Raw genomic sequence first — 25,594 nt, forward strand, 5'->3', positions numbered from 1 at the left:
CTAGTTTGGACAGTGCCTGAGATAGGCATCATATGGAAAGGTTTAACTTGGAATATAACCCTTTCACTGTGACTGTTAGATATATCTTTCAAGTAGACACTTTCACTAATAAACAATGTATTTTTTTAAACCAAATATTTTATACTTACAAGCTGTGGTTTGCACTTGAAAATTTGAGCTCAGACATTTTTTGCACTGGATGTTGCATATTGTTTATAATAGCAAATTATGTGAAGCACCCAAGTAAGCATGTGGTGCTAAATGTGCTCTGTTGTTCTGTACCCACGGGCTTGATTTGTTAAATTTGATGGTGATATGACTCCCCAGAAACATATTAATATTGGGTTTCATGAGAAAAAGCAGACCACTGAGAATTTGGTGGGGCTAACAAAGTGAGGAAGAGGAGGCACAGCTACAATAGGTTACCCCTGAATAGTACCAGCTGGCAGTAAAGTGTCTAGCATGTTGGCTTGCACTTGCTGACTAGCTGATCCAGGAAGGAATTGATGTGGATCCAACCTGATGTGAAGTTTTCAGGTTGGTAGGAATATATCATCAAGTGTTGGTACCTGCATCAATTATTTACAGTGAAAAATGCACATGGCAAAGGAGTCCTCCTTGATTTTTTAAGATCTACGTAACCTCCACCCACCCCTGATAGTGCACATGCTTGCTCCCTGACCACATATGTTACACGATCTACTCTTCAGGTTGAAAACTGCAGTCTCTATTGGTGAGTATTATTCATGAAAATACTTTCTCAGTAGCTCTGTATGCCTTAGATACATATTTTCAATGTTTTGTATTTTAGAATGTCCAGAACTAGGAGTCTGGGTCTGGGAGACAAGGGTCTGGAACAATGCCCCCTTTTACTTAGGAAACCTGTGTTCACTCTGAATGATTTTCTTAGCACTGAACTTTTCTAGGAGCATATCTTGTTTATAGTGAGGGGTTATTTGTAATTAATGTACAATCTTGTACAGTATAGGGAAGGACCTCTGCACCCAGTGGGTTTCATTTCATGCTACTTTAATAATCATACTACGTTCTGAACATTTATACACTGTTTCATCACTTTTGTCTCTTCCTTTCATTCACAACTCTAGTATTATTAGAGTACTTATATGTATTAGTTAGTCCCAGGGTCCTTATAAGTCCTTGGTCTTGTACTGGAGAGGATTCCAAAGGATACATGGAAAGTGTGTATTATTCATTAGTGAATTTCATTAAGAATTAAGTATTGATACATCACCATTTTGCTCTAATGAGTTGTGATAGGGAATACAGTGCTAGGTTATCCACACATAAAGCACAAACCTTGAAAATATTTTGTAACTGCTTGCAGTCTGCTCGCTGCTTTGCCTTGGCAGGTTGATGATCCACACAGGCATGCATTTGTTTGGATCGTATATTATTTATTTTTATTATACTTTGTATCTGTCTCCCGCGTTAGCGAGGTAGCGCTAGGATACAGACGAAAGAATGGCCCAACCCACCCACGTACACATATATATACATACACGTCCACACACGCACATATACATACCTATACATTTCAACATATACATATATATATACACACACAGACACATACATATATACACATGTACATAATTCATACTGTCTGCCCTTATTCATTCCCATCGCCACCTCACCACACATGAAATAACAACCCCCTCCCCCCGCATGTGCACGAGGTAGCACTAGGAAAAGACAACAGAGGCCACATTGGTTCACACTCAGTCTCTAGCTGTCATGTATAGTGCACCAAAACAACAGCTCCCTTTCCACATCCAGGCCCCACATAACTTTCCATGGTTTTCCCCAGACGTTTCACATGCCCTGGTTCAATCCATTGACAGCACGTCGACCCTGGTATACCACATTGTTCCAATTCACTCTATTTCTTGCACGCCTTTCACCCTCCTGCATGTTCAGGCCCCGATCACTCAAAATCTTTTTCACTCCATCTTTCCACCTCCAATTTGGTCTCCCACTTTTCCTCATTCCCTCCACCTATGACACATATAACCTCTTTGTCATTCTTTCCTCACTCATTCTCTCCATGTGACCAAACCATTTCAAAACACCCTCTTCTGCTCTCTGAATCACACTCATTTATTACCACACATCTCTCTTACCCTTTCATTACTTACTCGATCAAACCACCTCACACCACATATTGTCCTCAAACATCTCATTTCCAGCACATCCACCCTCCTCCACACAACTCTATCTATAGCCCATGCCTCACAGCCATATATCATTGTTGGAACTACTATTCCTTCAAACATACCCATTTTTGCTTTCCGAGATAATGTTCTCGACTTCCACACATTCTTCAACACTCCCAGAACTTTCGCCCCCTCCCCCACCTTATGATTCACTTCCGCTTCCATGGTTCCATCTGCTACCAAATCCACTCCCAGACATCTAGAACACTTCACTCCCTCCAGTTTTTTTCCATTCAAACTTACCTCCCAGTTGACTTTTCCCTCAACCCTACTGTACCTAATAACTTTGCTCTTATTCACATTTACTCTCAGCTTTCTTCTTTCACACACTTTACCAAACTCAGTTACCAGCTTCTGCAGTTTTTCACCCGAATCAGCCACCAGTGCTGTATCATCAGCGAACAACAACTGACTCACTTCCCAAGCTTTCTCATCCACAACAGACTGCATACTTGCCCCTCTTTCCAAAACTCTTGCATTCACCTCCCTAACAACCCCATCCATAAACAAATTAAACAACCATGGAGACATCAGACACCCCTGCCGCAAACCAGCATTCGTATATAGTTCCAAATATTTTCCTTATCAGAAATTTTTATAGAACTTCACCAGTATCCTTGCCATCTGACTTTGATTTCTCAGTTTTCATCCACCATCATACCCAATATTTTCTTTTTCTGTCTTCTCCACAGGAGTAGGTGGGAATACTGTAATGGCTTGTGTAGGATTATTATCACTATCTGCATTTGAGATTATATGCTCCTTGATCAGAAAGTATTTATCAAAATGAATCTGCTGTTTAAATAATCATATTTTTAAGTTGTTCATCCACTGTCCAAAACGCTCTTTTCTTAATTGATTGTTTATGTTTATTTAAGGAAATTCAAGTCTTCATGTTTTTACCATTATCTTGAAGTGCAGTCTGGTAATATACATTTGATTTTGTTTGATGTGAATTATACTTTTGAAATTAGTATCTCGTGGTATACTTAACCAAGTGCCTTTATTATTATAACTTTTCATCCCTGGATTTCATATTCTTGTTGATAAATACAAGAGAACTACTGAAGTTTTCTGATGCATGCATTTTTTAACACTGATAGTAAGAGACTGAGTAAATGCATTAGAAGTATATGGTTCAACATACTGTTTTTAAACGTATATGAATTTTATTTCAACTTATTGTATGTTTGTGGCAGACTCTGGTGTCTCTTCTGATGGTACCAGACCTTGGAGGGCATTGCTGTGATCAAGAGTCTTGCGACCATTCAATCACTGTTGGCAGCTTGCATGCTACAACACTCAACATTCTGAAAAAACTCACTGCATTGGTAAGAAATTCTATTATCTTTCAATTGACCAAATTCATATGGTAATGGAGTGAAGTTCTGTAATTTTAGGTATTTGGCTACAAGGAATTAGTTAAGGATTGATAGCATTTGTATATCTAAAAATTGTTAGTATTCATCTTCATATTAATTACAAGGTCTTATTATAATTTAAGTGGAATTCATAAGAGATCATACTGTCCTCAGTCTACAGCCAGCGGGGAACATATTTGACTGTATACCATGCAATATACTTGTGGCTGTTTTTTTGTAACTCCTAACTGATTTTGGTTGATTCTGTTCAACATTTACAAGTATTGTCATGTTTTCAGGGATTTCCTCATATTAAGTCACCATTCTTAGACATTTTTCCAGCGGCAATTTGATTAAATGAAGATTTTTACCCAGTACTGCAGTATGCCATCTGATCGCCATTTAGACTCCTGTTAGTTATCGTGTTGAAACTATTTTTAGCAGTTGTAGCATTATTAATTGTGAAGTCAACCCATGTTGCTTAGTTGTATACAATTTCAAATCCACATTATCTCCCAAAGACAGGATTTCCCATATATATTTTTTAGTTATCCTACAGAGCTAGTGATACTACAAGATAGCCTTGCTGGAACCACTTTTGGTGGACTTTTGTTTAAACCACTCTGGACCTACTCATGATTAAGTTTCTCATGCCAGTTTTGTAAGGGTACAGTAGTATCCTTGCTGCAACCCAAGTGGTGATTTTCAAATACAGGTTTTACCTTTCTAATCCAGCATTCTGTTGTCTGGTGCGGGCCCTATCATGCCAACATTTTCTACCAGAACTGTTATATATTTATATGTATGGACATGGCAGCAAATGGAACCATGGAAGTGGAAGTGAGTCATTGGGTGGGGGAGGGGGTCAAAATTCTGGGAGCGCTGAAGAATGTGTGGAGAGAACGTTATGTGGGAGGTCAAAAATGGGTATGCTTCAAGGAATAGTTGTCCGAGCAATATATATGGATGGAGTATAAATAAGGTTGTGCAGAGGAGGGTAGATGTGTTGGAAATTAGATACTTGGTATGTAGTGTGAGGTAGTTTGATTGAGTAAGTAATGAAAGGGTAAGGGAGATGAGTGGTAATAAAAAGAGGTTGGTTTTTTCTTTATACATATTCACCATTTCCTGCATTAGCGAGTTAGCATTAAGAACAGAGGACTGAACCTTAGAGGGAAAATCCTAACTTGGCCCCATTCTCTGTTCTTTCTTTTGGAAAAGGTAAAACTGGAAGGAAAGGTTTCCAGCCCCCTGCTCCATCCCCTTTTAGTCACCTTCTATGACATGCATGGAATATGGAGGTAGAATTCTTTCTCCCTTACCTCAGGGGTACCAAATTGGAGGTGGAAGGATGGAGTGAAAGAGATTTTGAGCAATTGGAGCTGGAAACATACAGGAGGATGAAAGGAGTGCAAGGAATAGAGTGAATTGGGACGATGTGGTATACCGAGGTTGATGTGCCATCAGTGGACTGAACCAAGGCATGTGAAACATCTGGGGTAAACCATGGAAAGTTCTGTGGGAGCCTGGATGTGGATAGGGAGCTATGGTTTCATTGCATTACGCATGACAGCTAGAGACTGAGTGTGAACGAATGTGGCCTTTTTGTCTGTTTTCCTGGCACTACCTCGCTGAAACGGGGTAGCGATGATGTTTCCTGTGGGTCCGGATAGTGCCAGGAATGGATGAATAAAAGCAGATATGAATATATATATATATATATATTTTTTTTTTTATACTATTCGCCATTTCCCGCGTTAGCAAGGTGTATATGTTGATATGTATATGTTTTTGGGCGTTTATGTATATATGAGTGGATGGGCCATTCTTCATCTGTTTCCTGGTCCTGCCTCCCTGACACAGGAACAGACAAAAAAAGGACACTTCTGTTCATATCCGTTCTCTAGCTGTCATGTGTATTGCACTGAAACCACAGCTCCATTCCCACATTAGTGAGGTAGCACCAGGAATAGACATAAAAAGGCCTCATTCACTAGCTGTCATGTGTAATTCACTAAAATCACTGCCCGCTGTTCAGAGTCATGCCCCACAGACCTTTCCATGGTTCCCCCTGCTGCTTGATATATTTTGATACAGTAAGAGGCGCATGTCAAAAATTTTGCTAAGTACCCCACACCAGATCATGAGAAGGGCTCTTAGTGCTCTCTTTAAATTTCAGAGATGGAGATGATAGATGACATGAGGAGCAATAGATTTTCTATGACCAGTGACTAAAGTTGAATTAAGGCATGGGGGCATTAACTAGTCATTTTGACCATGGATGCATTATTTATCTAAAGGGTTAATTAGGCTTGGATTGTTTAGCTGCTTATAAAGTATACCTCTCTTAGCACTCTGGGTAATTTCTCTTGTATTCCAACCTAGGACACAAATATTGGAAGCCAGTTGAGTGATAGTGATGAGGTGCTACAAATTCTGTTCTCCTTGATGTTGGACACGGAGACTTACACCAAGGCCATCACACTTATAGAACATCTCCTAATACTCAGAAAGAACACCTTACAGCTCAACACAATACGTAAGTTCATAAGATTAGATTAAATGAAGAATGGTAGAGGTGAGGATATAAAGCAGAATTTATAGTAGTTTGATTAAGTATTTTGATTTTGATGATCACCAGTGTTCAAGTTTAGGTATAGTGTTTAAAGCAGGAATTAGGTTTCAGGAGCATCTTCTTTCATAGCCATAGTAAAGATATTTCTTACCTACGGACAGAGCCTTTTGAGCATCTGAGAGTACCTACTTTCTTAGGACTTAAGATAGTGTCCCACAAGTTAGAATTAGGTGTATCCTTGAGGATTTACCCTTTTGTCCATCATAAAACAAATGAGGTTGGCAGATGCTCATTCACAGGGCTAAGCAACCATACAGCAACCCATTGAGACCTGTGATGTTGTGGTGTATAGATTAAGTAGAACCAACCAATCATTACCCTTACTCATGGGTAAAGCCTCTTTAAAACCTCATTGACCTAGTGCCCTCTGATTCTCAGAGGGCTTTTTCTACAGTATAGAAATGCAATCCCTATAATTGTGATATATCTTCTTTCTGAGAGTTGTTTGAATATTTCCCTTTCTTAATATCTTTTGTTTTCATAACTAGGAATAGTAGTTGCTAAGGTAACTAAGCAGTTGCAGTGTTGAAGTAGTCTTTGATTTTAGCCTAGAACATTTGAAAATGTTATATGACACAAATACAATTTTTCATTCATATGTGTGTACTATTTCAGCTGGGCTTGACAGGATTATCAGTCAATTGGATGGGGAGTACCTCGCCAACTTCTGCAGCATCCTTGCTGTTACCATATCTGACTTAGATGTTTATGAAAACAAAACTTTGTGTAAGTAATTGTTATGAATATTCATACATATATGATTCTAAGTATGATATTAATTGATGATATTGATAGCAAGATAGCTTTCTTTATTTGTGGAGAATGTCTATTAAAACATCCCTTTCAAATCCCACACTGAGACTGCTTGTGTACTGTACACATTACTTTGTATGACTATAAAGTTTGTATAAGAGGCTCTGTAAGTACCCCTGAGACATGGGTTCAGTTCTAGTACTAGATGATATTTGAGTGGTGTTGATCTATATGTTATGCATCGAGCAGGTCTTTATGTCAACGCTTTGGATTGAACATACTCTTCTGCCTACAGTCCATAAGTAAAAGATATTTTAAAGGTTGTTCTCCTCTCCCTAGAGCAGTATCCATTCCCACATTCCTACAAAAAGCACATTTGGACTATAAAGTGTCTGCTAAAAACCTTCTCCGCCCCCTTTTAGTTTCATGTACGATGTCACACTTACATTGTCGTTTTTTGTCATCTCTCCTTTGGCTTTGATTACCATCTACATTTGGTTATGGAATGGGCTAGGTTCCTGAAGTATTCTAGGTCTGTGTTGTGGTTCCTTAGGATCTTGATCTCCTGAATGAGGCAAGACACTGATGCAGTAAGCAGCAGCCTGATCATTCATTCCAAGTATGCAGTGGGCCTTGAAATCTCACTTGTACCTCTTACTTATTGCTTCCAGGCAAGAATTTGGGATTTCTCCTCCTTACAAAAGTAAAAGCCAACCATCTTGAAGCAAAGGTGGAAGAAAGACAGTGCTCAGAAGAGAAATTCCCAATATGTAGCAGGAGCTAGGAAGAGTAGAGAAAAAAAACATTTCTTTCAGATAGTCTGAACCACACTGAGGCGAGTTGTCAGTGCTCACTCCGATAGAAGTGCTAGTTTCAGTGAACAGATGTACAGTGATTTCACCCTGAGAGCATCATATGCTTGTACTCACAATGAAACTTGTGATTGTACCAGTGCTGTGGTGGGATTGTAGTCGGGTTTTTCAAGAAGTGAGTTGACAGTGTTGTTGTTTTGTCATTTAGGATCTTTTGTGTGTTTATGGTTTAAGGTAGGTGCATAAGGATTGGAGGAATACCTATTAAGTGTCATTGTATGATGGAAAGGGAAACAAAAGTGAATTTTCAAATTACAGTGGTTTGTTGAGGTGTGGTTGAAAGATGGTGAGCTGAATGGTTTGAACATTCAGGGAGAATGAATGAGGAGAGGTTGACGGAGAGGGTGTATGTGTCACAAGTGTAGGGAGGCCATGGAGAAGGGGGAGGCCAAATTAGAGATGGAAAGGTGGAGTTATAGAAGATTTTTAGTGCTCATGGCCTGAGTATGCAGTAGGGTTGACGTGTGCACAGGACATAATGAATTGGATTAATTTAGTATAGCAGGGGTAATCTACTGTAAGTAGACCGGTCCAAGGCATCTGAAACAGCACTGGGAAACCACGGAAAGGTCTTTGGGGTCTGATTGTGGATGGGGGCTAGGGTTTTGATGCATTACATAAGACAGGTAGATGATGGGGTTAGTGGAGAGGATTTTGGGCAAATTGAAAAATGCTAAATGCACGGAGGAATTTTACCAGGAGAGTAAAGCTTGTGTCTGAATTGGAAGGGAGTGGTTCCTGGTGAAGATGAGTGTGCAAGAAGGATGTGTGATGTTACCATGGTAGTTTGATTTGTTTATCAAGGTTTTGAATGAGGTGCTTGTTAGGGTCTTATAGTGTAGGGCAGGTCTACAGTATGCTGGGGTTGGGACATGGGAGGAAAATTAGTTTCTGTTGGCAGAGTTCAGAGAGAAACTTTAGAAGCTGGTGACAGTTTGGTAATGTGCATTTTAAAGAAGAAAGTTGGTACTGAATGTGAAAATGAGTAAGTTAACTTAAATAAGGCAATGAGATGCAGCTGGTGGATGGAACAGAAGAGTTTTAATGTGTTTATGAATGGGGAGGAGCTGGAGTAAATGAAGGGATTTAGATACCTGTGATTGGATGTGGTAACTGATGGAACATTGGGGGCTGAAGTAAATCAAAGAGTGGGATAAGGAGCTATGTTTCTGGGTGCATTGAGGAGGGTATGGAAAGAAAGGTTTGTGTCTTTTCAGGTAAAGATGGTTGTGTTTGAAGATGTAATAGTCCTGACAGTTTACTATGGTTGCGAAATGATTGCAGAGATGAATAAGTAAGTAAATAATATGTTGAATATACCATGAGTCATGCTATTTGTTTTCTTTTATACCCAGAAGCATGCTTTATTGTACCTACTGTACTTTATGCCAATATGCCCATTCCCAGCTTATTGTCTGTCAGACTTTTCATCTGCATTTCTTCATGCTTGATTCTGTTCCTTCATATGCAAGTGAACACATATCATGTTTATTAATATGAAATTCATCTTTTACAGTATATGAACAGAGTAAACTTCGCAGCAACATTAAGAGTTTGTCTCCGTTACGTGATATCAACCAGGAGTTCATCCTCGGCATCTCAGAGTTCCTCCCCAGATTAGTTAACTTTGCAACTAAGCTACCTTGTTAGTTCCTCTCCACACTCAAGTTACTGTAGATTAGAAGTTTTGTGGCTAGGTTGTATATAAGCTTCAATGTCTCATAAGTTTTAGGTATTTATAGAATAACCTTTATTGCCTGTACCTTTGAGATTGAAGGATGTGAATTGGCAGTGTGAGTTGGTGATTTTCTTTTCTGACCTGAATAACAAATGATGATGTAGGAGGAAAGAATTGAGGGTAGGGGGGCTAGACAGGTGGACTGGGAAAATTTTTATCAGGAAATGTTGAGGTGGAACCAAATAGAGTGAAGGATAAAAAAGAGAGGAGTGATAATTTGATTATATTGTGAGAGAGAGACTGTTGAACATCTAAGGGAAAAGAATAAAGGAAAGTATATCTGTGTGTATGTATGGTAATGAGAAACTGTGCATGGTATATCATATCTAAGTTATTTGGTGTAGATTTTCAATTAGAATATTACTGTTTATTATGGGAAGTGCATTAGTGGATGATCAAAAGGAAGAGCTGAGGAGAAATTTCAGAATGGCTTGGCTGAATCATGTATCTGAATAAGTAAGACTGATGTAGCTTTTGGTGATGGACATTTAATTATGGGTTTAAGGAGCTGTAGCCAACAAGGACAACAATCATATTCACATAATAGGGTGTATATGAGAACGGGAGTGGAGAAAGCCTTTTGTATTGACTTAATGATTGTGATTAACCTTTGTGGGCATTAATTGTACATGCTTTTGATAGGGTTTTGATGGTAGACTAAAAGCACTTTTTGAGTTTTGTATTCAAGTTGTAAATCCAGAGAGCCCATACTTTCCCAGTCTTCATTTAACTTACATTTGCAGTTGACCAGACTGTATAGTCATGTCATGCACTGTTTAACATTACATATCAGTTTTAGAAAATCATAAAAAGTAATCAAACTTTCTTTACCAAATCAGTTTACAGAGTCCATAGGATAATGCATTTAGGGCTGGGCTGTTACACCTATTTGTAACTTATTTTATACAATAAACTCGTAGAGGAACTATAGAATAGACAAAATGCTTATGTAATACTTGCGTGCTTTATAAAAAAAAAATTCGCTTGTGATCACTAAGTCAGAGCTTAAAGAATGCACAAAATGCAAATGATTGATCAATTGAAATACTTGAAACGAGGGAAAAATTTATGCCTTCTTGGTAAAGCTCTTTTTCTCTTCTAGGCAACAGTACCTGCACCTATGGTATTTTTCATTGCTAAACTTGGCAGAGGCTTAGTAAACACAAGCTATAGCTTCAAATCATCATTAGCAGATAGTATGTGAAGAAACATGAAAATCTCATCTCTGGAAGACACTGAAATGCTACACACAAGTATCAGTCATCTTCCAGTGGGCCTTTGATTTGCCCATGATATTTGACAGAGGAATGTTTAAACTCTCTTGTTGAGTGAAAAATAAGATAATGAAATAGTACTAAATATAGGACACCAACAGACATCAATATAGTATTGAAAGTAGGCTTGATATTTCCTAGAATTGTTATAGCAGGGTAGGAAATCTTCCCCTGGGAATCGGACATTCTTACTCTTTTGCCAGCCCTTAGATTTGGGCTGGAAATTCCAGGTCCACAGAATTGATTCTCCTGCTTTATTGAGGTAGCACCAGGACCAGACGATTAAGGCCAAATGCTTTCTCTAGCAGTCATGTGTAATGCCCTGGAAAATGCATAGATGGGAAAGGAAGCACAAGATAGTAAATAGATAGATAGATAACCTTGATTTTAGTGAAGACAATAAAGCAACCATTTCTTTATGGGAGGATGACATTGTATTACAGTTTTTTAAAGATAATGGTGGCATCATAATGATAAACTTTTAGATTTCCAAATCACAATGATGTTTGAAAAAAATCACATTTTGAACCAGGTGAAAGTTCTGAAGTAGAAAATGTTCAAAGAACTCTCACAACCCTCATTGATGTGGTCAGAACTCGAAACTATTGGAACAACAGAAACAACTGAAACATCACTGAGTAAGTTGCAGATGGGAGGGCTGTAGCATAGTGCACAAAAAAGATTATTTTAAGGTCTTATCCAAAAACTACACTTGAAAATGATTTCGTATTAGAGTGAGTAATTTTGAATACAATGGACCACCAATTTTGGGAGTTTCTGATTTCTAGTAACATGGAGTTTCAATATTTTACCTACGTTAAAGCTGGAAGTGTGGACTGACCTCACATGATGTCAGGTATAAAGCAATATATGCATTTTCTCTAGACATTGTTGTGTATGTTTCAACATTATTCCATACATTTCTTCCCTTTTTTCATATTTTTTGTACTGATGGTACTTTCTTCTTAGATGAGCCACGATACCAAGGTCATACTATGGAAGTTGATCACTGGATGCAACTCATTGAGGACACCATGTCAGATGTTCTCAGTGAACATGAGAATCTTTTAGCACCTTTATCTACAAATGCAACCCTCCATGTATCAGGTATGTAAAGTCTGAATAAATTTTAAGTCATAAGTACCACTAGATGAAGTTTATTGAGTAATCTGTGTCAGACAAGTTCTAGACAGTGGTTGCGAGAGTCCTGAATACCTTTCAAAAAGTGGGTATTGTTATCAACTAGGATAATTCCAGTATGATTCTCACCCAAAACTATACATGGCCAGGAATAGACTGGAAACTCAGAGTGGCAGTATATGTTTCCCTTGCAAGAAAGGCTGTTGTTTATTCCTGACTATGTGGCATTGGATGAAAGGGTAAGAAAGGCTGTGCAAGATGCGAGAGTTGTGAGAGGATTCTGAGGAGACTCTTGCCATTTCGCGGTTCTTGCGGGTATGAGAATCAGGGAGAAGTAGAGGTTTGGTGTAAAGAAGAATGGAGTGGTAAAAATGTTGGCAAAGGGGAAGATGAATCAGAAAGAACACAAGGAGTATGAAAGAAGGGTAACCAAAAGTTTAGATGGAAGTGTAGTAAGTGTAGGCATACAGTCATGTGTGGATGAGGAGTTAAGAATGTTTAGAGGAAGACTGTCAAAAGCTGTAGAATTAGTAGGTGGATACAAGGTTGTGAGATACAGGAATAAAAACAGAAATGCTTGGTGGATGGATGAGGTTAGAAGTGCTATTGAGGAGAAGACAAAATTATATGATTGATTGCACAAAAGGAATGTACCAGTGGAAGTTCAACAAAGGAGGAGGGAAGAATATGAGATATGAAAGTGGAGTTTTAAGAAGCTGATACAGGAAAGCAAAGAAGGAATAGATAAAGATTTTGGAAGAAAGTTGAAAAAAAAGTTTATGGGATATAAGAAGTTGCACTGGAAGGTGATGAAAAAGGAAAGAGATGGATGTAAGAGTGGAAATGTTAATGTGAGAAATAAGTTAGGGGAGTTGCTGAAACAAAAGGAAGGAGTGAAAGGTAGATGGGAAAGGTATTTTGAAGAACTGGTGAATGTGGGAAAAGGTAAGGCAGCAGTTGTTACATGCATGTGTGTGGAGGGTGGAAGGAAAAGGATACAAGTACAAGGGCCTATAGTAAGAGGAGCAGTAAAAAGGGCAATAATAAGGAACCTGGGGTGGATGAGATTACTGCTGCAGTGCTTAAGTATGGAGGAGAAAGTTTGATAGAGTGGATGCATTTTATATGTAATTTAGCATCGAAACAAGGTTGTGCCTGATGATTGGGTGAAAGCTATTATTGTTTCTTTAGTTAAAGGAAAAAGTGCTTAGAATGCATGTAGCAATTATAGGGGAATAAGGTGAGATTTCTAGCCCCCCGTTCCCACCCCTTGTAGTTGCCTTCCACGATACACAGGGGGCAAGTGGAGAGGTAATAGCAGGTAGTGATGAAGTGAGTATTTTGAAGGTTTGTTGAATGTGTTTGATGATAGAGTGGCAGATATAGGGTGTTTTGGTTTGGGTGGTGTGTGAAGTGAGAGGGTCAGGGAGAATGGTTTAGTTAAGAGAGAGGAGGTAGTGAAAGCATTGCAGAAGAGGTGGAAGGATGGAGTGAAAAAAATTTTGAGCAATCGGGGCCTGAGCATACAGGAGGGTGAGAGATATATATATAAGGGTGAGAAGACTTTTTTCATACATCAGGCATGAATTGAGGATTTAAGAGGATTTTTATGTACCTCATCCAGCAAGAGGAAGTGGGTGAAGAGATAATGATGATAGGAATGGAACAATAATTGAAGTTTTGAAGAAAGATAGTATAGATGCCACTCGTCTGTAAATGAGGGACATGGCAGGTATTTTATGGAGTAGTATTTATTTAGCAGGTATTTTAAGGAATAGTATTGATTTGACCAGTATTAAACAGTTGCACATAGGATTATATTTCATAGCAGGATATGAAGCTTAGAGACAGAAGAAGAGGAACTTTATGTAGAAAATATGCAAGATTTACAATTTCCATGAGGAATAGAAAGGTTAAAGGAAGATTATGATAAGTTGGCTGCATCATGAACGATAGTTTTGGGTTTCTGATGCTTGATTTTATTGTTGTTGGAGAGTTTGGGAAGGCTGTGTCATTGCCTTTCGCCATGCTGTTTATGATGTAGGTAGCGGCTCCTATGCTAATAGCATTGGTTGAAATTGAATAGTAAGGAACAGTAAGTAGGTTTTGTATGATTAGAAAAGAAAATACATTATAAGTAGCATGACAACCCCAAAAGAAACTCTTAAGATTTTTATTTCACAGTAAATTAATGAATGATAAAAGAATCTCTTTCGTGTTGTGTCCTTTAGAAGTGTAATTGACATGTATACTCTGATGGAATACACATTAGTAACTTATTAAATTTTTTCCATTTGGTTGTAAGTCACTTTTTTGACATTCGCATAAATGACATTACTAAATTTAAAGCATTCTCAAGTGAAACATGCATAGTTTTCGTTATCAATAAATTTTTCTTTGCAGAGTTGATGGAGAGAATACAACCACAGGCAATTGCAAGCCAATTAGAAGCTCTAACAAGTCCAATGCTACAACGGGTAGAGAGTGTCTATGTCCTAGGACTTCTACTTCTTGGTAAACAACGAAAAGAAGTTCAGGCACAATTAGCAAAACTACGGTTAATTCCTCGCCTTTCTCACCTTTTTGATCTTTTTATATGGAAATGTGAAACGTAAGTAAAGGGTGTATGCTTTTTCAGCAGATCTATTGGAAGTACCTCATTGCAGCTTCATAAATGAAATGTTTCCTTAAAGTGTTTGATCATGAACAGTTGCATTAAGCATTTCTTTGTTTTTGCCATTACGTTCACTACATTTAATTCGATCCCATTTTGGAATTTCCTATAATTTTTTGTTGACACACACACCCATCCTTTTGTAAGCAAAAGTCTCCATAGCACACATAAAAACACTTTTTTACAGGAAATTTTGGTCTGTCTGTGGGAAGATTGATGAGGTGTCTATTTTTCACTCAGGTACCAAGAGCGAATTAGAGTGCCTGGTCACTTAAGTTCATGCGAGTGCAGTCCAGAAGTAGCACTTAAGATCCAGTTCCTGAGATTAGTTCACAGCTTCTGTGACCAGTCAGAGTACAGAGTAAGTTACACTTTTCTATAGTGCTTTGTTTGAAAATATTTTGAGGAAAATATCTCCACTTGCCAATGAGTACCAATTACAAGATTTTACCTGTGGCAGGGAGAGCATTTAATTCTCAGTGTGCATTTTACTTGACTTGCAGTGCTGCCCTTATTTCCCTTTATGACTTGTCCATAGTTATCAGTTCTTTTTGTTGGTCCGGTACTTTTTATGGCTCCATCCATTTTTTTCCAAATGTTTTGATGTTTACTCAGTATGTAGAAAAGTCTCTCACTTTCTTGTAGGGCTCTTATGTATTTTTGTTTGTTGTTTTTCCAATATATGCCCAGGTATCCTTGACAGTATATTTCCTATATTTCTTCCCATATGTGAGGCATTTAGTTCCTGTGTATTTGTTATAACTGTGATTCTTTAATCTTTCAAGGTCATGAAATTTTTCAAATCCCCCAGTTCTGCATGTAAAATGTTATGATTGTCTGAAGCTTATATATCTCTGCTTTTTAGTTTCTTATGTACATACTGAACATTTTGGCCTGTGGTAGTTGGTAGGCAGCCAATGACCAGGGAGGTATATTACCAGTACTACCCGCCTAGGTATTGGGAGGGTTAATGATTGCTACGTAGTGAACCAGCACTTCTGTGGTTGTCAGAATACACTCCTGTGACCCAGGTAGATTCTTTTCTTTCTGCCTCACCGTATCATACACAGCACTTGACAACTCACATAGCTCATTCTTCGTAACTCTAGATTTTCCTGCAGTGAGCACTCTACACACTGCAATAGATAGCAGTAGCAGATAGAAGCATGTATGCAGGAGCATTAGGTAGATGTAGTCAATGGAAACATTAGGTAGGAGTCTCTGCAAACACTGTGCTAGAGTTGCCCTCTGCCAGTGGCCTGTCAAGGGTGAAGCACGCGGGGCTAAGAAGCGGCACTAGAGTTCAGTAGTTACGGAGATTCTGTTGCCAAGCCACCCCCTTGAGGGAGTTGCAATTAGAAACAGGCATCACAGATATAGATAGATAGTCATAGAATGTGGTTTGGTGAGAAACGAAGAGGTGGTGGAAGCCTTGCATAAGATGAAATGTGGCAACTGAATTTCTTAGGAAAGAGGGTGACTGCATCGTTGATTGTTTAGTTAGGATTTTCATTGTAAGGATGGATCATGGTGAAGTTCCTGAAGATTAGCAGAGTGTATGTATAATACCAGTGTATAAAGGCAAGGATGACAAAGATGAATATTCAAATTACAGAGATGATAGGTTTTTTAAGTGCACCTGATAAGCTGTCTCGATGAGTGGTATTTAAGAGGGTGGTGGCATGCACAGATCATCAGACTAGGGAGGAACAGTGTTTTTTCAGGAGTGGTAAAGGATGTGTGGACTTGGAGTTTGCTTTGAAGAATGCTTGTGAGAGATTATTAGAAAAACAGAAGGATTTTTATGTGGTATTTATGGATTTGAAGAAAGCACATAATAGAGTTGATAGAGATGCTTTGTGGGAGGAAAGCTAAAAGAAGCAGTGTGGAGTTTCTATCAAGAGAGGGTAGAGAGGAGGGTGAGTGGTTCCAGTTGAAGGTGGGTCTGTGTCATGGGTGTGTGATGTCTTCATGGCTGTTTAATCTTTATATGGATGAGGTGGTTTGGGAGGTGAATAGAAGGGTGCAGGAGAAAAGAACAGGTATGTAGTCTCCTGAGGGTGGCAGTGGTTGTGGTGGTGGTGGTGAAAGGGGGTGTTTGCTGATGATACAGGGTCGTTGGCAGATTTGAGTGAGAAACTGTCGAAGCTGGTGTCTGAGTTTGGGAGAGAGCACGAAAGGAAAAAGTTGAGAGTAAATATGATTAAAAGTAGGGTGTACCATTGAAAAGAATAAGGTTATTCAGAGTGTGAGTTTGAATGAAGAGAGCTTGGAGATAGTGAATCGTTCTAGATACCTGGGAATGGATGTGGCAGAGAATGGAACCATGGGAACTGAAGTGAGTCATAGGGTAGGTGAGGAAGCAAAGGTTTTAGGTGTATCGAGGGATGTTTGGAGGCAAGGTCTTGAGTATTCTTAATAAGATATTGTGGAAGTTCTCATGATTGTAAATTTTTACGCTTAGATTGGTTGAGTTTAGATTTATTTGTGTTTTATATGGTTTTATGCACCTGATCAACCCCAATTTCTTTTGATGATTTAAAGATAATTCAATGATTTTTATTTAAGAGTTTGTGACGAGTATTGAACTGAGCTGGTGTAGATATTGAGCATAAGATTTTAAATCACTGGAAAATTAGTTGCTCATAGGAAGTGAAATCTTGCTTGTGACATCTTTTTAGATACAGTCACCCAATTTGCTTGATTACTAGAGCCAGTTAGTCTCTTCCCATAGTTTATTGTTTTCATATTAAACAGTTGTTTGTGATGAGCCACAGATGATGGACTACTTAGGTGAGTAACTCTTCTCGTTTTCAGATATTCAGAGAGTTATTTTCTCATAACTTTTTGTGTGTACCTAAGAATGACTAATCTCTTTGCAGTACTTAATGCTGACTCCTTCAGAATACCGTGAAGTGTGTAGTATTAGTGCTGCAAAGGTGCTTCTCGAGGACACTCCCAGCCCGACCACGGCAACATCCATGGATCTGACTACCAGTCAAGATTCTGACAGTAACGGATGTACTTCACAAGAGAGCAGCTCCCCGACAAGTGTTCTGCAAGAGGACAGTATACTTGGTAGAGAATCTTCAAATGTTATAAAAGTAGAACCACTTGGTGGATCAGGTTTATCAGCTCACGTGCCAATGGAGTACCCGACAGAGCAGATGTGTTCTGGTTCCCAAGGATTGCTCTCCAAGATTGTTGAAGCCCTGAAAAAAGAAACTACTGGATCCACCTTTAGGTATGCCGTACTGTATTGTATTTAGTGTGTCTATCTATCCAACTATCTATATCTCTGATGCCTGCTCCCATCTGGAACTCAAGTGGGTGGCCAGGGCAGTAGAGTGTCCATAACTAGTGAACTCCAGGGCCACTTCTTAGCTTTAGAGGACAAGTCTAGCACAGTGTTTGCAGAGGTTCCGACCTAATGTTCTTACTGACTACTACTCCCTAGTGCTCGTGCCCAATGTTTCGTACCCACTACTCCTACGTAATGTTTTTACCTAATACTCATACATACTACTTCTGTTTATTGTTCCTACCATTTTACCAAAAGGCAGGACTAGCACATAGTACTCACCACAGGAAAATTTAGAGTTACAAAAAATGAGTTGTGTGAGTTAAGTGCTGTCAAGTGTTGTATGTGACAAGGAGAGATTGTATGTTTGTTGACAGAATGCCAGTAGTTCACATGTGTGTAAGGCAGAACAATAAGACAGCTATCTGGGTCAGAGGAGTACAGCTTGACAACCACTGAAGTGCTGGCTCACTACACAGATGTCACTAACCCTCCTATTACCCAGGTGGGTAGTACTGATAACATGCTTTCCTGGTCATTGGCTACCTACCATACACTACCTACTTTTATTGTGTCATCATGAGTAATAGGGATCCAAAAGTGTTACTGTTTCTACCTGTTAGTATTATTTATGACAACACAATATCCCATACCCTTCAATCAGCAATCCCTCTTTTGATATCCATCTGCTAAAGGGTTAATCCCTAAAGTTTGGATAATGTGATGCTGTGTCTAGGAATTATGTAGGGTAATAGCGAAGTAAATTCATGTTGCATTAATGCATCCAGTTTTACATTAAGACAGACATATTTTTTGTTTTTATGTTACTGATTTAACTGCTAGATGTTGGGAATGTCTTACTTATGTTAGAAGGGTTATTATACAGCTTTGAAAAAAATCTTTGAAAAATTCTTCAGAATATTTTTGAATGCAGATGTTTTTGGTTGCAAACTGAGTCAGTGGATCATTTCTCTTTAATCATATTTGTGATATTTTGTAAACTGGGGATGGGTGTATACACACCTTTCATTATGGATGTTTTTCTACAAGATTTCTTGTGGAAATTTTTTTCATAAAATCTTAAAAGAAATTTTAAAGTTTTCAGGATCATTTTGGTAAGAAAACTGGTATTTCTTTCTCAGGTAGATTGCATTTTGTCGATGGAATTATGAAAGTTTAGTACTAAGGGTTAGTATCCTGAAGGAGACTCCAGGATGTTGGACCCCAGATGAGTGAAATTGTGTTCACTGTCTTTATCCTCATATCTATATTTAAGCTTTGTTTTGAAATTTATAGACTGTATAATTGAATAGTTTTGTTTTTATAAATGATGCAGAAATGAAAAATTTTACATATGCACTGTAAACAAATTTTTTCACGATGTTTTATGTAGAAATATCCACTTTTCATAGATATTTAGGGGTACCATGCTTAGTTTTCCAGACTACAGCTCACTGGATTTCATGTGAATGAAGATGCCCTACTCTTTTGTCCCTTTCCATGCACTTCTTTGTCTTGCTGCCAACTTATGTTTTAATTTTCTACAGGTTTTGGTTCTCAAGAGCCATAGAGAGTTATCTTCGGAGTGCCAACCCATATGCAGATCAAGTATTCTTGCTTCGAAGAGGTCTTTTGAAGGTAATGAATGCATAATTTTGTTGTAGCTTTAATTTTCCCTGTGATACTTTTAAAGATTTTGCCATTTCAGTGAGTGGTTGTAAAGGGGATGAAGAGATTCTTTTAAGAGTAGTGTTCATACAGGTAGTTGAATTTGTAGTTATAACATTGATAAAGATTGCATTTTCTTGATTTCTACTTGTATTGGATGCTTTGTTGATATAGTACAGAGAGGAGTATGCTCTTTTCAGCAGAAAAATTTATTTACTCAACAGGTTTTAAGAATTACAAATTATGTTCTCGTTCAGTCAGTGCTGAACTTTTGCAAAAAAAATGTCTACCTTAACACAATATCCTTCATGCCAAACAACAGGCATTAAGAACCAGTTGATCTTAACCTTGTAAAAGAAAATGCAACAACCATACTCCTGTGAAATGTATATTATTTGGTGTTTGTATGAAAATTATGACTATGAAGAACATTATCTTTTCTTCTTCTTCTTCTTCTTCTTCAAGTTTACTGTTATTGATGAGATATATGAAGGAATGTGGGTGAACTTAGAAATGATAAGCCATCTTTACTGCTACCAGACATTTTCATGATTGATGAAACTGGATTGTAATGTTGTTATTGGTATGACATGTATTAGTTTAAGTTTTCCTTTGTTTAATGGTGTTGCATGTGCCAATTTATGAATATCTGCTATACTTTTTTGATCTAGGCATTGTTTCATCAGTAATCTCTTTAGTTTTGTTATTGTCTCATTTTTTCAAGAAAAATAGCTGGAATTCCATCTGATTGTAGTTCTGTTTTCTTGAATTTGGCCTGTTATGATTTTGTCACTTTCTTTTATTTCAAATTCTTTAATGGCTTTGTCATCACATTTTATTAAATATTTCACCATGCTAGAGAGAAAAAGCTTCCCTTCTTGTTGACAGAGAGGGACATTTTGTGTACATTAGTAATGAAAATTATTATAATAACGTTTGATCTTATAAGTGTTAGTCAGTCATAATATTGGTAAGAGCAAATAAGGGGAAAATAGATGAAGGTAGAAACTAGGCAGTATGCCTTGGACTTGGACCATGAAAATGACTTCGTATATTATGCCTGCAGTAACCATCATTGAATTGATGAGTTAACAGATAGCTTAGATCGTTTAAATGTAAAGATGTTCAGATATGAAAATGACTAGGAATGTTATACCTGTAATAAGCATCATTGAATTGATGAGGTAGTTGACATAATAGATTTCAGTGGATGCTTTTGCTGCAGAACGTTTTTACAGGCACTACCTATGAATGTAGAATTTGGGTAAGAGGTGGAATGAGAAAGTGAATGCAGGTCTGTGTAGTAAATTTTAAGAGACTTCAGAATTAAGAGAACATTTCTTTTCAGCATCTTGCAGGGTCATTACTACAGTGTGATCCAGGACCAAGTCAGAAAGAAGTGCTGCAGTCTACCTTTGACCTCCTAGGGGAGTTGCTTAAGTTTAATGTAGAAGCATATCGCAAATTGGACAACATAATATCCACAGAAGCAAAAGTAAGTAGAATGTCTTTATATGTTATAAAGCCTGTAGTGGGTAGTGGGCTTAGGGAAGAAGACTTAAGTAGCCTGCCTTATACTTTCCTTTATGTTACAGATGATTAAAGACTGGCATTGAGAGTAGGGATCCTGTCTTTGGTGTGGACACAATGGCTACATTTTCTTTTTTTTAACAATTAGCAGTGCGCAGCACTCGGTCAGTTTTCATTGCATTTAGAAGCACTGCATTAGCAAAATATTAATTGATGTAGCATGTGAGTATTATATGTAAATAGTATGTATTAGCAATGCTGCATCGATACAACAGTACTGTAACTTTATTGCAGCAGTGATTTAAAACATATTAGCTTAGCAACTGCTACATAGGCTTTGTACATGAATTTGATTTTAATGAAGTGCACATTTCTCTTCCATTTGTTATTTCTGCACTCAAATAATGACAGATGTCATGATCACTATTTGCATTATCCAAGTAAGGTCATGTAATGCATGGTTTTATTTAATTCCCTTGTCATGTTTCCCAGTGACAGTAGCATTACAGTGTATACAGGTTCAGATGTAAAAAGTATTGAAATACATGTAATCAGGGAGAGTTGTTTGCTGAAGAGAGAAGAGGTGGTGAAATCGTGATTCTCCACTATACTTGTCAGGTCGCATTCAGGATCAGAACATCATTGTTTGTTCCCTCTGTTTGTTTGTTGTCAGGCATTCATTATTATCTATGTCTCCCTTCATTGTTCATGACAGTAAAGATATAGGTCTTTTAGTCTTTCATGGTAATTCATGTGCTTCATGCCATGTGAAATGTTTCCATGTTTTCATGTTTAACTCATTTTGTTTTACTGGTTACCTTACAAAACAGCACTATTTGAGTTTACCTCTTATATACACATTAAAGATTTTCTTCATTAAGTGTGTCTTTTGTTGCAAATGTTCGCAATATCATTCCTTTTATTATTTGGCTTGAAAGCACTATCTTTTCAGTATGTTAATTGAATTCAGTTTTTTTATGGATAATTACTCACAAATCTCTAACATTTCCTTCAGTTTCTATTTCTTTTCCTTTTCGACCTCTTTGTGTAGGCACTGTAATAGCATTAGCTATCTCATGACTAATATGTTCAAATTTCCATTAAGTTTTCATCTACTTATCTATGTTATGAATAGATAGTATTCTTTCTTTGTTGTGTTAGTTGCCTCCAGTAACTCTTTTATCATAATCTCATCTCCTCCAAACTCCTCTTGTTTTAATGGAAAATTTTCTTCATCAATTTCAAAAGTAACTTATTCATGTCTTTCTGCACCGTGTGAACTTAGTCAAGCCCATTTGTTGGGTAAATCCAGCAATAATGATACCTCCTCCTCCATGTCTCGAGTTCTTTCTAAAATTTATGATCACTCTCTTGCATTCAGTTTGAATACTCTCCACCTTAAATAGATCATCATACACTCTATATTTTCCCTAATGATTTTGTGTCTGACAGAGCATATATCTTCATTTTGAACATATCTGTGTCCCTCAGTTTCATTAATGTCTCCAGATCTTTGTTAATACCCTTTGTTTCTTCTTAGCCCTAGAATATTTTCATGATCTCCTCCCTTCATTATGTATGACAAAATTTTTTCTCTTTGCTTTTATTCTTATCACTTATTTGTTTCATTGTCCTACAATGGACCCTCTTAACCCATCTTCATGAGCACTAGCTGTGATCTTTCTTGTTTATTTTGTTTTTTATTTATATTTATTTATTCATTTTGCTTTGTCGCTGTCTCCCGCGTTAGCGAGGTAGCGCAAGGAAACAGACAAAAGAAATGGCCCAACCCACCCACATACCCATGAATATAAATACACGTCCACACATGCAAATATGCATACCTATACATCTCAACGTATACATATATATACACACACAGACATATACATATATACACATGTACATAATTCATACTGTCTGCCTTTATTCGTTCCCATCGCCACCCTGCCACACATGAAATAACAACCCCCTTCCCCCTCATGTGCACAAGGTAGCGCTAGGAAAAGACATCAAAGACCACATTCGTTCACAGTCTCTAGCTGTCATGTAATAATTTTTTGTATCTCATGTATTTTAGATTTGTAATTGTATTCTATCATTTCATTTTTCATTGTGTAAAAGGAGTTTATAATTGGAAGAATGTACGAAGATATACTGGAATCAGTTTGTTTGAAATATTTGCATGAAAAACCCATACAATATTGAATTGGCAGAATAAACAATATGATCACCTACAGTACTTTTAACTAGACCTTGCAATTGTATGGTGATAGTTTCATTTTTTAAAAAGTTTAGCGAAAGACCCCCAAAGACTCATACCATTTAAATTACTTATTTCAGGAGAAGAAGTTATTCCGTCTAGTAACAAAAAATCTAGTCGATTCCAATATGTTGGTTCGTTCATTAGTTTTGTCTAATGATCTTTTTACAAGAGAAGGCAAAGCCATAGAATTTGCTTCTCACTCAAGGACACTAAGACATGTTGCAACATTCAAGCAAAGACTGGATTTCTTGGTACAGCTCATCAAGACAATCAGTGTCGACACCTTAACACAGGTCAGTAAACTCAAGTGAAAGTGCATGTGTAATATGTAGGTAAAGTAAAATACAGAAGATATACATCATCTTCAAGGTGTTGAGAATGACAAGGCATTCAAGGAAATCGGCTTAGAGTTGGCCAAAAGTGATGTATCTGTATATGTAGGAAGGCATAAGAATGTGTTAGATGGGTGTTGTCCAGAATGCAAATGAGAAAGCAGAACTTGTACATAACTTGGGAGTATAGTTTTAGATGGGTGTTATTTTAGTGGTTTGGAGCTTCAGACAGGGTTGGGAGGGCACTTGTTTGGTGTTGTTAAATCATTATGGTTTATATATATATTTTGTCAGATTTGTATATGTTAGGAAAGAGGAGTTCTGAAAGTATGAATTACAGAAAGTGAAGCCAGTGTAAACTTTTTTTATCTGCTTGGGGATTGGTGGCTGTTTATCAGATAGATGTGTGGGTATAGTGCTCCCACAAAGATCTGAATGCTAACCATCTTAAGGTGATACTCTGCAGATGTTGAATGTTTGGTTGTAATACAGGAAAAAGTGATAGGGTACAGTATAAGTTTATTTAATTGTGCTTAGCTGGGCAATAGCCTGTCTAATGAGCAACTTACTCTGACAGATATTTGTTTTGTTGCTCTTAGGTATGGTTTTATCCCTGGGGATAGGGGAGAAAGAATACTTCTCACGTATTCCCTGCGTGTTGTAGAAGGCGACTAAAAGGGAAGGGAGCGGGGGGCTGGAAATCCTCCCCTCTCGTTTTTAATTTTCCAAAAGAAGGAACAGAGAAGGGGGCTAAGTGAGGATATTCCCTCAAAGGCTCAGTCCTCTGTTCTTAACGCTACCTCGCTAATGCGGGAAATGGCGAATCGTGTGAAAAAAAAAAAAAAAAAAGGTATGGTTAGCAACAGAAATGCTTGAGAAAAATTTTACACAACCCATCCAGATGTGAATGATGGAAAGGACTTAAAGTGGTTATGGATAAAGATTAAAAAGTATGTACCATATTTTTATGTGGTACACATGGTTTTAACTTTTGAATCTCTCTATATTGTAGGAAAATGTAAGCTGTTTGAATACTTCATTGGTAATTTTGATGTTGGCACACCGGCACTCTGAGCTGCCTCTGTATCTGGAGGGCCTACGTAGTCATGTTGAACCACACCTCTTAACCAACCTCCGTTCCCTTCTTCGCTTCTGGCAAACACACTACCTCCATAATAAAGATAAGGATTGCAACACTCTTCAGAGGGTAAGTAATTAATTGCCAATGAGGCATATTTTCATCTTTTATATAATTAGAGAATTTTAAGATAAAATTCCTCAGAGGGAAAGTATCTGGTTGCCAGATTTTATGATGATAAACATGAAATTGTTCTTAAGGGATATTGAACTAATTCCAAGGAGTATCTGACTCATGGAAATGAGTAGGAACATTAGACTGAAGCATTAGGTAGAATCAGTAGGTATGAGTAGTAGGTAGGAACATTAGGTGGGAGCATTAGGTAGAAGTTTTATGTTGGAACTTTGGTTAGGAACATGTGGTGGAAGTAGTCTGCAGGAACATTAGGCAGGAGCCTCTAGAAATACTGCGTTAGAGTTGCCCTCTGCCAGTGGTCTCTTAAGGGTCAGGCACTAAATGCTAAGAAGCAACATTTGAGTTCACTAGTTATGGAGATTTGCTGGTGGCCACCCTCATGAGGGAGTTCCTGAAGGGAACATGCATCAGAGATATAGATAGATGGATAGATATTAAAAAAGCTCCAGATTCTGATTATTTACAATAATTGTTTACATTTTACATTGTTCTGTTCATGCTAACTCTTTTCAACTTGATGTGTAGGATACAAATTTTCCTTTG

The 25,594-nt window shown here is 37.7% G+C and overlaps 1 protein-coding gene across 1 annotated transcript in view; it reads left to right on the forward strand.

Annotated features, from left to right (window-relative positions):
• LOC139757510 (short transient receptor potential channel 4-associated protein-like) overlaps nt 1-25,594 on the forward strand; it is a 67,133-nt gene that overhangs the window by 14,833 nt on the left and 26,706 nt on the right. The window contains exons 4-15 of the mRNA XM_071678021.1: nt 3,434-3,565; nt 5,981-6,134; nt 6,846-6,956; nt 9,372-9,500; nt 11,837-11,974; nt 14,411-14,618; nt 14,922-15,042; nt 17,564-17,925; nt 19,530-19,620; nt 20,999-21,145; nt 23,524-23,739; nt 24,791-24,985. Of these exons, the coding sequence (XP_071534122.1) occupies nt 3,434-3,565; nt 5,981-6,134; nt 6,846-6,956; nt 9,372-9,500; nt 11,837-11,974; nt 14,411-14,618; nt 14,922-15,042; nt 17,564-17,925; nt 19,530-19,620; nt 20,999-21,145; nt 23,524-23,739; nt 24,791-24,985 (2,004 nt within the window). The remainder of the gene's footprint in view (nt 1-3,433; nt 3,566-5,980; nt 6,135-6,845; nt 6,957-9,371; nt 9,501-11,836; nt 11,975-14,410; nt 14,619-14,921; nt 15,043-17,563; nt 17,926-19,529; nt 19,621-20,998; nt 21,146-23,523; nt 23,740-24,790; nt 24,986-25,594) is intronic.

Source organism: Panulirus ornatus, chromosome 27 (assembly GCF_036320965.1).
Source record: "Panulirus ornatus isolate Po-2019 chromosome 27, ASM3632096v1, whole genome shotgun sequence".
Classification (NCBI taxonomy): domain Eukaryota; kingdom Metazoa; phylum Arthropoda; class Malacostraca; order Decapoda; family Palinuridae; genus Panulirus; species Panulirus ornatus.